This window comes from Lissotriton vulgaris, chromosome 3_1 (genome assembly GCF_964263255.1).
Source record: "Lissotriton vulgaris chromosome 3_1, aLisVul1.2, whole genome shotgun sequence".
Lineage (NCBI taxonomy): Eukaryota > Metazoa > Chordata > Amphibia > Caudata > Salamandridae > Lissotriton > Lissotriton vulgaris.
This window is the reverse complement of record NC_141689.1, coordinates 1,012,139,007-1,012,154,357: the sequence shown is the minus strand read 5'-3', so window position 1 is coordinate 1,012,154,357 and position 15,351 is coordinate 1,012,139,007. Positions and strand designations below refer to the sequence as shown.

Sequence of the window (15,351 nt, the reverse complement as noted above, 5' to 3'; positions counted from 1 at the left end):
GTTCTGGCTGTTGTCGTGGGTCGGCAAAGCCCCGTTTAGATGAGGACCGGGGGATTAGGGCGTCCAGAGGGCCCTTGTGTGGTTTTAAGATTGTTTGGTTTCTCTGTTGCGTCTGTGACTGGTGGCCATTGCTCAGTCAGGCGCAGTTGATCTGGGGCGATAGCTCTTTTTTGTGCTGGGTCCCAAGGCTCCGCTCTCGCCTCGGGACACCTTTTTATGTCCTTCTCACCACCACTTAAAGGCAATCCTGCATCACAATCCGGGATTGCAAGGTGGATTGTCAAATGTATACAAATAGTTGGGCACATGGTGCCGGGGGGCGCCGGGTACAGGGGTGTCTTTTGGCGTTGGGGAATCTTACCCATGGCTGGTCGCGGATGGTGGGGTTCCTGGTTCTGAGGCTGAAGGCATCATTTGGGTCGTCGAGGAGGGTCCTTGGGCACTGGATTCCAGTAGAGAATCGTTGGGGGGACGTCCTCAGGGTCTTTGTCTACTCGGGCACAGGCCGGGCTTGGCGGGTGCAGAGTGGGCTGGATTTGCGGTTCCTGGCTGGCACCAGGGGTATTGCTGTTTGAGCAGAACCATTGTTCATGGTAGTCCCAGTCTCTAAGAGGGTCAGGGGAGGCAGGTCCTCCGGAGTTCCCGAGGTTGCAGTCCGCAGGAGATGCCCGGATTTAGCAGGAGCAGGTTCAAGGATCAACAGGCCTGTGGGGCTGGGGCCAAGTCAGTTGGTATCGTACTATTGTTAGCCGCTGCACCCCAGGTCTTCTTCTTATTGGTCGTCTTTATTGTTTTGAAATAGGGATCTGAGGAAGGAAGGTTCAGGGTGCCCCCAAAATACTAAATTTAGGGGCATTACAGGTAGTGTGAGGGCAGGGACCAATGGGTCCCTGTCTTGGGGTGAGTTCACCCCTTATCCTGCTCCTCTCCTGTGGGAGGGGGCAGGAGCCTAGCTGTGAATGGGTAGGGCTCCCTATCCTCAAGATGGCGGTAGCCCAGAGTCGTGCTCCACCTCGCCTCTCCCACCTGAGGGGTGGAGTTGGCACAGGCTAGCACACCCCCTTTCCTGACATAGGGTTTCCCACCTGTCTTCCCGCCAGAGTGGGGGTCAGAACTAGTGGGGGCGAGTTGCTGAGTACAGCAAGAGGCCTGGGGAAGCTCACAAAGGCGGCATGCCTTTGAAGCTTGTCCCTGCCCATCTTGGGGGAGTAGCACCTCGCCCAGGATGTGCATTGTTTCAGGTCCAGGAGCGCGGAGGGGTCCAGCAACATGTTTGCTGTGTGGCAGCCTAGGCAGCCTCTCAGACAAGACGTTGATTGTAGGTTACGTTTCAGGGGGCATCTCTAAGATACCCTCTGTAGTGCATTTTACATTAAATCCCACACTGGCATCAGTGTGGGTTTAATTTGCTGAGAAGTTTGATATCAAACTTATCAGGCTTCAGTGTAGCCATTGTGGGGCTGTGGAGTTCGTAATGGCAACCTCCCAGCACCATATACTCTTAATGGCGTCACTGCACATACAGTGCCCAGGAATGGCCCATATATTCAGGAGGCACCTCCTTGCCTCCGGAGTCAAAGAGATCCCCAACACCTTATACATAATATCATGAATTTTGCACCAGTATTCGGAGATATGTGTATATTCTCAAATAATATGAAGAAAGGAGCCAGTTAGGCCACAATGACGTTTGCACTGATCAGATTCCAACAAGCCCATATGCACCAGCCGGGGTCCCATGATATAGACCCTATGCAATACCTTTAATTGAACCAGGCTCAGCAGAGCCGGTATTGCAACCACTTTTGGAGAGGACACTGCCATCTGCCAATCTTCATCATCTAATTCTATACCATCTTGGACCCACTTAGCTCTCAGCACGTCGAGGGGGTCAGCTCTGTGATGAGTGAATTTTTTGTAAATTGAGGATATCGGTTTTTTGGGGAGGTGGCCATCAAGGATTCTGTCTTCAAGCGGCAAGGCCTCAGGGGGCTCAACCTCCCTGGGGAGTGCAGCCTGGAGCGAATGCCGGACTTGTGCAGAACAAAAATACTCAGAGTTTGCCAATCTATATTTCTTCTGCATATCTGCGAATGATTTGATGATACCCTTTCCCCAGACATCTCCAATGGTGGAGATCCCAATTAGATCCCATTTATCGAACCCTTTTGTCCTCCAAAGGTTGCCCAGCTTCTCTGAGTCAAAGAGTGGGGTGGCCAGAGTCAGTCTACCTTTCCACCCCAAGGAACTGTTTTCATCAGACCAGATCCAAACAGCATGCTTGGTAGGCCCCGTCAGACCAGGTTTCGCCGTTCTAGAGTACAACGCCCTGCTATACCCCCCCCCCCCCCCCCCAAGAAGAAGCCATGTATCCATAGCGTAGGCCGGATCGTTCACCGGACCATACGTACAGTGGTTGATCCCTGCCAGTTGGGAGGACCAATAATACCTTTTGATGTCAGGCAGGGCTATGCCGCCATCGTACCAGGGAAGATTCAGTCTAGTCAACGCAATCCGAGGTCTACCCTTCCATAATAAGCTACGCTGCAGCCTCTAAGGTATTCTGAAGGGCATATAGGAAGAGAGGCAGAGCCATCATTTTGTAGAGGGCCGCCCGACCCAGCAAAGAGATTGGAAGTTTCCTCCAGTTAACAACATCACTCCTCAGCCTCTGCAAAGGGGGAAGAAGGTTTTGGGCATACCGCACTGCAGGGTCCAAGGAAATATAAATACCCAAATATTTGAATTCCTCTACGTTAATAATTATTGGACAGTTACGGGGAGGAACCGGAGGATCACCTTTCAATACAAACAATAAGGACTTCCCCCAGTTAATGTAGAGCCCCAAATTTTTTCCAAAAGAGGCCAAGACATCAAAGACGACAATCAGGGACTTCCGAGGGGAAGTCAGATAAAGCAGAATATCATCTGCGTATAAGGATATTCGATCCTCCTACTCCGAGGACCATTGCAACCCCCGGATAGATGGTTCCCAACGCAGCCAGGCCCCAAGCGGCTCCAGGGCATGTGCAAAAAGGAGGGGGGACCGGGGGCATCCCTTCCGGGTGCCCCGACTGAGCAGAAATGGTGCCGAAACACTGTTGTTTACAGCTATTTGGGCCATCGGTTTAGTGTATAGCAGCCTCACCCATCTGATAAACTAGGGCCGAACCCAAATTTAGTCAGAACCGCCAACAAGTAAGGCCATTCGATAGTATCGAAGGCCATGGTTGCATCGAGTGAAGCAATCACGGCTGGCTCACTCAGAGTATGGGCTCTAGCCAGTACCCCATGTAGCCTGCGCAAACTAAGAGCTGTGTTTCTGTGGGGCATGAAGCCCGACTGATAGTTGTGAATCAGGCCGTTCACCACTTTTAGCAGCCTATTAGACAAAATCTTTGCCAAAATCTTCGGTTCAGCATTAAGTAAGGAGATAGGCCTATATGAGGCACAATTTGTTTTGACTTTACCCTCCTTATGGATTACCACCACCGATGCCACCCTTTGGTCTCTAGGCAAGAGTTCAATTGGAAGTCCATCTGGGCCCTGTGCCTTCCTGGAATTTAGGGAACGAATAGCTTGCGCAATCTCATCAGAGGTCAGGGCACTATCCATGAAGTCCCCATACTCCGAGGAGAGACACTGGAGCTGAATATAACGAAGCAGCAGATGCGAATCATCCTCCGACCGGGCCGAGCCAGCAGTATAAACAGTCTGAAAATGGGCTGCGAACCTGTCCACTATATCCTGTGGGTCTGTAAGCGAAATTCCCTCCTCCGTGATGAGTTCAGGGACCAGGCGACTAGCCCAGTTCTTTTTGTCCAACCAGGCGATAAATTTCTCCGCTTTATCACCCAGGTCATAAAGCCTCCCCTGCTGTTCCCTGCCTAGCGTCTTAGCCCTATCAGTTGCCAATGCCTTATAATCATGCTGTTTAAGGCTCAGAGGATGTAGTGTAGCCTGTGCAACTCCCACTTCCAATTCCCCCTCAAGCGAACCAATCTCAGTCTCAAGAGCCACCAACTCCCTGTTCCTTTCTTTGAGCCCGCTATATGTGAAAGGGCCTGACCCCTAATAACTGTTTTGAAGGCCTCCCAGAGGGACAACGAGGAGGATACTGACCCTACATTAAGAAGGAAATAGTCATCTAACGGTTTAATGAGGTTCTTACGTATTCTGGGGTTACGCAAATACCAAGAATTAATGGGGGCGACTTTACCAGCCGTACCCCGAGTGATTGTCATGTGTACCCACGGTGGCGAGTGATCCGAAATCCCCCTAGCCAAGTGTGTGACAGCAGTTAGATAGAAAGCTTGTGAAGCAGGAACTAAACAGTAATCAAATCTTGAAAGGCTATTATGTGCCCTGAGTAAAACGTGCATTGCTGTTGATTAGGATGAAGTAGTCTCCAACCATCGACAAGACCCAATGCTTCCATAAAATCAGGAGGATGCCTATCAAGAACTCCAGAGACGACCGCATTAAAGTCGCCCCCAATATCAGTAGTCCCTCCGGGAGTGTAAGCAAGAGCATCCCCAGATCTGCAAATGTGGCGCCTTGGAGCCCCGGCGGAACATAAATAGACAGGAGGGTAATGTCCTGTCCTTCCTACTTGCTCATGACCCCAACATATCTGTCATCCTCCCATACGGAATTTACTGCCATGGGGAACGTTCTGCGAATCAGGATGCCTACCCCTCTGGAGCACGACGTGAAACTTGAATGCACCATTAGCTCATACCCCATCCTATGCAGGGCTTTGCATGAGTTCCCCACTAAATGTGTCTCCTGCAGTAACGCCACGTCTGGCAGATGCCTCTTAAGATATTGAAGGACAACACCACGCTTAATCTTGTCCCCCAACCCATTCACGTTCCAACTCAAAATCTTGATTTCTCTACCCCCCATCATCCTGATAAAAACCTTCAACAATCCTCTGTAATCTGCGTAACAATCAAATGCAATGTGCTGACTAAATTAACAAACCACCCAACAAATGAGACAAGACGTCCCACCCAAAACGCCCCCACCCCGCTGCCCTGCCCATTAGGCTTAGAACTGCCTATTGAAACCTGCAGAGTGCCTGTCACCCTGAACATTCGAAAGAAAGAACAATAAGAATTTACTTAGGGGGTTGAAGTCCATGAGCCCCGGGCAGCGCCCTATCAGTACCAAAACATGTCCAGAGTTATGTCCACTCATGTAGAAATATAATCCACGGCACCCATCAATCATATCAGTGACATGTCCCCCTCCCCACACACACACCCCAAACACCCCACTGGCCGTTTGTTCAGGAAGGCTGAGAGTCTGCTCCACCGCCGTCTCCTCCATCTGTTGGGGCCTGAGACCTCCGGTACTCGAGCCACTCCAGCACCGCCTCCGGCTGCTCGAAAAACCATGCTCGGCCCTCCGCCTCAAACCTGAGACGGGCAGGGAATAGCATTGAGTATCTCATGCCCCTCTCCTGTAGGTCTCGCTTCACGGACAAAAAGGTTTTCCTTTGCTTCTGAACTCATTGCGTAAAGTCCGGTAAGAAAGAGATGATGGTGTTCTCGTACTTGAGAGGGGCGCCGGCCCTCGAGGTCTGGGGGACAGCATCTCTGTCTCGGTAGTTAAGGACCCGGGCCAACATAAGCCACGGGGGAGCGCCCGGTCTGGGACGGCCGCCCAGGACCCTGTGGGCCTGTTAAAAAACAAAGAACTTACTGAGGCCCTTCGGTTTCAGATGGTTAAGGATAAGATCCTCCACAAAGAGGTCAAGGGCCTGCCCCTCCGACTTTTCCGGCACACCTAAAATGCGTATGTTGTTGCGGCGGAGGTGGCCTTCATAGTCATCCAGTTTGAGGCAAATATCCGCCCGGGAGTCTCGGAATTCCTTAACCTCCATTTGCAGAAGGGAGACATCATCCACCAGGCTGGAAGTAGTGAGTTCAACCTCCTTCACCTTCTCACTCAGCTTCCCCATGTCCACACGAATCAAAGTAATATCAATAGCCATGGAGTCTATCTTGTGTTCGAGCGAGGCCTTGACCCCCGTTATCGCGTCCATGACATCTTTTAAAGAAAGCTCAGGTTCTTCCCCAGACAGGGTCCCCTTCGCCGAGTCTGCAGAAAGCCTCCCCTTTTGAGCATCCTTAGAGATCGTGTATCGATCCAACTTATTTGTCTGGACCGGTTTTGGGCCCTTGACCCCAGCTCCTTTCACCCGTTCCATCCTTCAAGCTGCAGCACCAAGACGGGGGACAGTCACCGGAGCCAGACCACTTGGACGCCCAGCACCGTACTACAAAGTTCGAACCACCAAAGAGCGTACTGAACTGCCAAAGGCGCCGCTTCTCACAACAGACAGCTACTCCGGGGGGGGGGGGGGTCACCACCTGCGCATCTCCAAAGGTTCACAAGTCTTCAACCTCAGAGGCAGCAGCATTGACCGGTCGGCCCCAGGGCGCCCCTCCCTCTCCAGCCAAGGAACTCTGGTGCAGTCAATAGGGGCAGACCCAATGCCTTCCCCGCCCGCCCCTGGTACAGAGGCAAGCAATACAGAGGGGAGGCGGAGGGGGGCCTATCACCACAGCTTCTCACAGGTAAGATATAGGGATCATGTCCCTCAGCATCATGGAGAGCTACAGGTCTTTATTGCAGGCATAACGTTACTCACCCCTGGAGGCCTCACACTCTCCCAGCCAATGCCAGCTCTCCACCACTGCCTCCTTTGTGCCCATTAAAATGCACCATGACAATACTTCACTGTCGAGCCAACATTCCCAGGGCCGATGAGGAGGGGGGGGGGGGCGGCTGCTCCGCCGCTCCTCCGGGTCCCGCAGCCTCGCGCCCAGCCGCAATTTGCCGCCGCCGGAGCCAGCAAAGTTCTCCAATTGCAGCCGCCTTCCGTTGCCTGCGCTCCCATGCGATAGCGGAGCGCAGGTCCCAGCATCCACGACCGGAGCCTCTCACCTGCCGTCACTCAGGCGATCACCACGGTCGCAGCCTCCGAGAGCCGACGGCTGGAAGTGCCTGAACCCGGGCACCACTCCTCACTGTGGGCCCCTGCTGAAGGCCCAGTCTAGGCCCACCTGCGGTTTTAGCTTCAGTACAGTTTTAGGGAAGGAACACAGGCCCTGTGCACCTGATTGGCAGTAGCCCAGGGCACACTCAGTCAAAGCACATCAGAAATTCAGCAAAACGTGGGGGCATACCATGCAAGAAAGATGGCACTTTCTCACATTTAGGAAAAGAGATCTGGCACCGGGGACCTGGTTAGCAGTAATCCAGTGCACTTTCTGTTAAAATTGCATCGTATACCAATCAAAAAGTGGGGATGACTACGTCAAAAGGGGCACTTTCCTATACATATGCTTTGAAATAAAATATCTTACAAAGCCTTCATCATTCTGTGCAAAGAAAATGTAATATAGGGAAATAATGTGTTCGAGGCATATGGGCTGCAGATGGTACATTATGAATAGATCGCCATCTGGTGTTGGGCTCGGATGATTGCACTTTGTTTTTCTCTTGGAGAGTCTTTTGTATGTTGGTGACTCCTCCCTTAGTTGGTAGTGCGCATGGGCATCGGCTCCATCCTTAGATTGTTTTTTTCCGCCATCGGGTTCGGATGAAGATCGAGACGCTCCAGATCAACTTCAGAATAAAGTGATTTTTCGGCGCGTATTTCCTTTCCAATTCGACGGTATTGTTAGCGAACGCGTTCTTTTCCATTCCGACGCGTTACAAATTCAAAATAGAAGAGAAAAACTTGGATCTACGTCGAAGAACAGGAGACCTTTCTCGACGCAGTCAAGCCCGGAGTCCATGGAAAGGACTCCATTCAAAAAATGTCCATCGTGTGGTGCTAAGTTCCCACACAAGGACCTACACGAGGTGTGCAACCTCTGTCTATCGCCTGAACACGAATCCAGGGACTGCGAAGCCTGCGCAGCATTCTCCTCCAAGCTAACGATTAGAAATCGTCGAGCCCGAAGACACGAGGCTTCCAGAATGCAGGCGGAGGCAATCCCGGAGCTGTTCGGAGACGAACAAATCGAGGAAGAAGAGGACCAGTCGGGGTCGGAAGGGGACCAGTCGGAGGTTGAAGAACTCTTCGAGCAACAAACCGTGAGTGACGACGTCCCCTTACCAAAAAACCGACCCCGTGCGGTAACGACCCCGCCCTCGGGCCCGGTCAAACCGCTGAAAAAAGTTTCCGACGCCCCGCCTTCGGGCCCGGCAACGAAACCGAAACTGAAACCGAAACACTCGGAATCCCACCACGTCGGATCCGAGAAAAGGGTGTCATCGACTTCGACACCGAGGCTGCATACGAAGGAGAGCTCGGTATCGAAACATTCCATGTCGAAAAAGAAATATGATGTATCGCCCAAAAGACACTCGATACCCAAAAAGTCGGAATCGAGCAGACATTCGGTGTCGAAAACAGAAAGATCTGAAGATCGAAAACAAAAACAGCTCTCGGAACCAGGACCCTCGGTACCGATTCAAGAGCAACAAACAGATCCCAAACAAAAGATCTTGTTTATTGACCCACAGACTGGGAAAGTGGTCACGAAGAAGAGAAAGAGTGAACAGTCAGAAGATAAACCTCTTCCTTCAAAAAAGAGAACAATGGGGACGAACATAACTCCTCCTGCTTCTCCTCGTCCTAGAGACACACCCTCTTCTCCTATTCCTCACAATAGGCCACATATTCCTACACCCTCCACACCAAGACCAGCTACACCTCAATCAGATGTAGACAGTGATATAGGGGAGGGAGAACCTCAAGGGGATGACGAATCTATCCAAGATGAGGAAGATCCATGGGAAAATTACGATGTAGGGTCAGATGAGGACAACGACCCAGAGCTATACCCCTCAAAACCTTCACCACCTGATGATAACACAGGTTTTGTGCAGCTCATTAATAGGGCAGCAAAATATCACAAACTAGATATGCACACAGAACCTCAGATAGAGGATTTCTTGTTAGAGACTCTACCTAGTGCACAGAGAACATCAGGTACTCTTCCTATGCTAAAGGGTCTTCTCACTCACACAGAAGAAATATTCGAAAACCCAGTGAGAGCTAGGGTGTTAAACCCAAGAATCGATAAGAAATACAAAGCGGCTCCAAAGGACCCAATATTTATTAGAGGGCATGTACCTCTAGACTCGCTGGTGGTCTCAAACGCTCGTAAAAGAGCAAACTCATTATCTACAGGAGAGGCTCCGCCACCAGATAAAGAGTCCAAGTTAATAGATGCATCAGGCAAAAGAGTAGCATCACAGGCAGCGAATAGCTGGCGTATAGCTAATACACAAGCACTACTCGCACGTTACGACAGGGCACATTATGATGAGTTAGAAAAACTTCTCACACATCTTCCAAAAGAGCATCAGAAGAAGGCAGACCAATTAATACAGGAAGGTAAAATAATAACCAATACTTCCATTAAGTGTGCATTAGACGCAGCAGACACTGCAGCAAGGTCTATTAACACTAGTGTCATGCTAAGAAGGCACGCGTGGCTTAGAATCTCAGGATTCAAACAAGAAGTTCAAACAGCCCTACTAAACAGACCATTTGATCAGAAGACATTGTTTGGTTCAAGTACAGACGAGACATTAGAAAAGATGAAGAAAGATACGGAAACGGCTAAGTCAATGGGAGCATTGCAACAGCCAACGCACAGAGGTTCCTTTCGTAGATCCACCTATAGAGGGGGCTCAAAAAACACAGGAACAAATCAGCAATCCACATCTTTCACACCAACATCACCCAGAGGTAATTCAAGAGGTAATTACAGAGGTAACAACAATAAGGGTAGAGGCCGCGGAAATAATAACAACCGCAACGCCTCAACACCAAAACAGTGACTTCATAGATCTCCCCCCAGACCACATAACACCGGTCGGGGGACGTCTATCACAGTTCCTACCTGTCTGGGAAAACATCACGTCAGACAAGTGGGTGAGACAAATTATCCAACATGGTTATTGCCTAGAACTCACAGCTACCCCACCAAACATCCCCCCCAAACAGCGTCCAATGAGTCAGGATCATCTGACATTGTTAAGAGAAGAAGTGCTAGCACTTCTACAAAAGCATGCAATAGAGAAGGTCCCAAAGGATCAACAAGGAACAGGAGTATACTCTCTATACTTCCTGATCCCCAAAAAGGACGGGTCCCTACGACCAATATTAGACCTCAGACCTCTCAATGCTTACATAAATTCGGAGCACTTCCACATGGTCACGCTCCAACAAGTACTTCCTTTACTGAAGAAAGGGGACTTTCTTTCTACACTGGATCTAAAAGACGCTTACTTTCATATCCCAATTCACAAAGCCCACAGAAAATACCTAAGGTTTGTGTTAGAAGGACAACACTACCAGTTCAAGGTCCTTCCGTTCGGTGTCACAACAGCACCGAGAGTTTTCACAAAATGCCTAGCTGTGGTGGCAGCACACCTAAGAAGACAACAAATACATGTCTTCCCATACTTGGACGATTGGCTAATAAAGGCCAAATCAAAGGAGGAATGTCTTCACAACACACAGAAGACAATTCAACTGCTGCACCACCTAGGGTTTACGGTGAACTACAAAAAATCACACCTGCAACCAAACCAGATCCAGCAATACCTGGGGGCTACAGTAGACACAGAAAAGGCAATAGCATACCCCAACCCAATCAGAGTACAGACAATGGTCGGGTTAATACAAAGATTTCAACCACAACACTCACTACCAGCACGAGTGTTTATGCAACTATTAGGCATGATGTCCTCTTGCATACTGCTAATACCACATGCCAGACTACAAATGCGCCCACTACAAGAACACCTACCAGGAATTCAAAATCAAATAGCAGACATCCTAAGCAGACAGTCAGAACAAGTTCACGAATGGGAACTGCACGACCAAATACTACAGCCATTCTTCCAAAAATGGGGGCAACCAGAGATAGATCTGTTTGCAAATCATCAGAACGCAAAATGCAAACAATTCGCATCCAGGTACCCACACCAAAGGTCCCAGGGCAATGCACTGTGGATAAATTCGTCCAACAAATTTGCTTACGCGTTCCCTCCTCTACCACTAATTCCATTACTGGTGAGGAAACTGCAGCAACACTCAATGACAATGATACTAGTGGCACCCACGTGGGCAAGACAGCCGTGGTTCACCACGCTGCTACAACTCTCACAAGTACCACATCAAAAGCTAGGGTTATTACCCATGCATCTTACACAGAACCATGGAGAAATAATGCACCCAGATCCCAAACAACTGAACCTAGCGATCTGGCTCCTGAGGTCATAGAGTTTGGGTATTTAGATTTACCACCAGAATGCATGGAAATCATTAAACAGGCAAGACGTCCTACCACCAGAGCATGCTATGCAGCAAAATGGAAGAGGTTTGCTATACACTGTAACAGTAAGCACATCAACCCTCTGGACGCATCCACTAAACAAATCATTTGCTATTTATTACACTTACAGCAATGCAATCTAGCATATACCTCTATTAGGGTTCATCTAGCAGCCATAGCGGCGTACCTACAAAACAGGCAACACCTGTCACTGTTTAAAGTTCCAGCAATTAAAGCTTTCATGGAAGGACTCAAAAGAGTCATTCCACCAAGAAGACCACCTTCCCCAGTCTGGAATCTCAACATAGTGCTTACCAGACTAATGGGGCCACCCTTTGAACCTATGCATAGGTGTGAAATACAATTCCTCACATGGAAGGTGGCCTTCCTCATAGCTATCACGTCACTTAGAAGAGTAAGTGAACTGCAGGCTTTTACAATTCAAGAACCATTTATGCAGCTACACCAAGATAAAGTGGTTCTTAGAACAAACCCAAAATTCTTACCAAAGGTTATCTCAGCATTCCACATCAATCAGTCAGTGGAATTACCGGTTTTCTTTCCAAAACCACAAACAGTAGCGGAAAGAGCCCTACATACACTGGATGTTAGGAGGGCCATATTGTACTATATAGAGAGAACACAAACTTTCAGAAAGACAAAACAGCTATTTGTTGCGTTTTCTTCCACACATAAAGGCAATCCCATCTCCAAAGCGGGCATTGCCAGATGGATTGTAAAATGCATTCAAATATGCTACTTAAAGGCAAAGAGAACATTAACTGTTCCTCCTAGAGCTCACTCTACACGTAAACTAGGAGCATCTATGGCATTTCTGGGAAACATTCCACTAGATGACATATGCAAAGCGGCTACCTGGGTTACACCGCACACTTTCACAAAACACTATTGTGTTGATGTGCACGCAACACAACAAGCTAGAGTGGGACAAGCAGTATTAAAAACATTGTTTCAGACAGTTGCAACAGACACGGGCGACCACCGCTAGGGAGAGAACTGCTGTATAGTCTATTCATAATGTACCATCTGCAGCCCATATGCCTCGAACGGAATATGCTACTTACCAGTATGCATCTGTTCTTGGCATAGAGGGCTGCAGAGTGGTACATGCCCTCCCAGCCTCCCCGGAAACCTGTGTCTGTTCCAACATTATCTTATTTAGATACACTTACATGGGCACTCTTATCTGTATTCTACTATACTACTCCATCTAACCCTACTATGGCAAAACAATCTAAGGATGGAGCCGATGCCCATGCGCACTACCAACTAAGGGAGGAGTCACCAACATACAAAAGACTCTCCAAGAGAAAAACAAAGTGCAATCATCCGAGCCCAACACCAGATGGCGATCTATTCATAATGTACCACTCTGCAGCCCTCTATGCCAAGAACAGATGCATACTGGTAAGTAGCATATTCCATGTGATATATGTTTCCTGGTCAGTCTTTTTACTACGCTCACCTGTAGCTCATATTATATCTAGAATGTCACAATAATACGATATTTTTGTTGTTAGCTAATGTATTGTATGGGTTCATTTCCAGGTGCTAGCAGATCCTCTACACCAGCTACATTAGCATCAAACCCGTCCACTTGTCCCATTATTCCTGGTTGTGAGACTACTATTGATATCTCCAAGGGACGTACAGGCCTCGGATTGAGCATAGTTGGAGGAGCAGACACTTTATTGGTGAGTAATGTGTACTACATTATTCACTGTTATAACATGGGGCATATGATCATGTTGTGTCCTCCTGAAAAAATGTAAAGTTTTGGTGTTTTATGTACTAAAAATATCTAAATTTAAACCAAACGTATTGCCTTAAACATAAACAATTTTAGAACAAAATTGATGTATTAATTCCCTTTTTTTTAAAAATCATTTCTGTGGTGATAATAAAAAGAATCAGTTGCACAAAGGGATAGTATCCATAAGGATGTCAACTCTCTTGCTGAACTAAATGATGTGCATAGTATCACTCCCACAAGAAGACAAACATGTCCTAGTTCCAGATCTTTTGTGTTACAAAACCTGTGCATCTGAGCATAAATTAGTAAGTGTCAATGCCCACTTAAAGTATGTCCATACACACAGGGGATGTCAGTTTACCCTAAAGTGATCTTTAATACTAGGAAGCTACTGGTGAGCCTTTGCTAAATCAAAGTAAACACCCAGCTGAACATTTTACACTAGTAAACAGTCTGGTCAACACGGAAACACTGATATCCAGTAGAACCCTTTAGTCTATATCTGTACGGAGTTGACTGAGGTTTCCACAAACAAAATATAAATGTTAAAAGAAAGTATTTAGGTGACTAATAAGCAGGGAAAATGCCTGCTATGTATTCTTTTAGATGTTCATAATCTACACATATATAATTAGGAATGATCAAATAATTGCTAAGATTATCTGGATCCACATTCTTCATATAAATACACTTTTTCTGATGGATTCTTCTAATCGTCCTGTCCTTATGAATATTCTCTAGGTGTCAAACTAGATCCGGAAACTTAAAAGCAGTACTCCAGTGCGTTGGCAGGTGGCATTGTCCGGCTGTGTGCTGACATTGTTCTTCTCTTCAAGTGATGAGCAGAGCCTCATGTAACCTCCTCCTATGAGCGCGGACATCAGTTGCTTTCTTTAAAAAAAAAAACTTTATTGTGCATTTAAATAAAGTTACACACACGGGCCTACAACCACAGGGGCCGGCCGCTAGCAAAAGTAAAAGTAATCAGTGTATACCACAGCTCCTTCGCCAACATCACTGAGGCCCGGCAGCGATGCAGGACAAGATCCGTAGCAACACAGGATAGAGCCATGATGAAGTATTATTTTGTTTTTTACAAAAAAGGAAAATAAAAGAAAGAAAGCAAACAAGTCTCAAGGCATGGAACATTGTACACAAAATTGTGCTCGTTGTGCAAACTAATAGTTAGTGGAGGGGGTCAGGGGGGCCAGTGGGGAAGTAAAAAATGGGTACAAAATTTAAACAAGACATGGAATGTCGGATCAGGGGGAGAGGGAGATGTCCGGATTGTCCTCCAACGGGGGTGTGCATATGTTCCCTCGGTAGGCGTTCCACTGGCTCCAGATTTTGGTCCACGCCCTAGGCTTGCCCCTAGCCAAATACACAGTCTTCTCTCTAAACATGCACCAATCCATATTCTCCTTCCATACTGACACAGTGGGCGGCCGCCGGGAACACCACAACTGTGCAATGTCTCTCTTGGCAATCATGTTCCCAAGGGTCGCCCACCGGGTCTGAGCGACGTTATAATCATTTGGTTCCCACACATTCAACAGACATCGCCGGGCCTCAGGCAGCAACGCGACTCCGGGGACACACTCCATCACTGCATGCACACGTTTCCAAAACGCGGTCACCTCCGGGCATTCCCAAATAATATGGAGGAAGGTAGCACTCATTCCACAACCACGCTTACATAACCCATCAGCAGAAAAACCCATGGAAACAAGACGAGGACCGGTGACATACACACGGTGGAGTATTTTAAGTTGGACGAGGCGGAGACGGGAGGGAATAGCCACCTCCTTAGGTGAAGATAACGCAGACTGCCAGTTTATCGCCCAGGTCCAGCCCATCCCCGGTCCAGACTTCTCTGAGACGTACAAGGAGATCCGGACGGTTATTGATCAATTTCTTGTACATTAGTGAAATCGTACTATCAGGCACATGACCATCAAGCACACGATCTTCCAGCGGGGAGGACTCAGGGATATTGGCATCGGCAGCGAAGACCGAGGTCAAGGCATGACGAACCTGTGCATATCTAAAAAACTCCCTGTCACTCAACTCATATTCCTTCTGCAACGTCTCAAAAGTCTTAACAGCACCCTTAGCCCAGAGGTCGCCCACTCTGCTAATACCAATCATATCCCATTTCTCAAAACCTTTCGTTGTCCAGAGGCATCCCAATCTCTCAGACGC

The 15,351-nt window shown here is 48.3% G+C and overlaps 1 protein-coding gene across 9 annotated transcripts in view; it reads left to right on the top strand.

Moving 5' to 3' along the window:
• The window catches only part of MPDZ (multiple PDZ domain crumbs cell polarity complex component), an 856,387-nt gene that overhangs the window by 689,230 nt on the left and 151,806 nt on the right, over nucleotides 1-15,351 (top strand). For all 9 annotated transcript variants that reach the window (XM_086961394.1, XM_086961393.1, XM_086961386.1 and 6 more), the window contains one exon: nucleotides 12,945-13,090. In XM_086961394.1, the coding sequence (XP_086817520.1) occupies nucleotides 12,945-13,090 (146 nt within the window). The remainder of the gene's footprint in view (nucleotides 1-12,944; nucleotides 13,091-15,351) is intronic.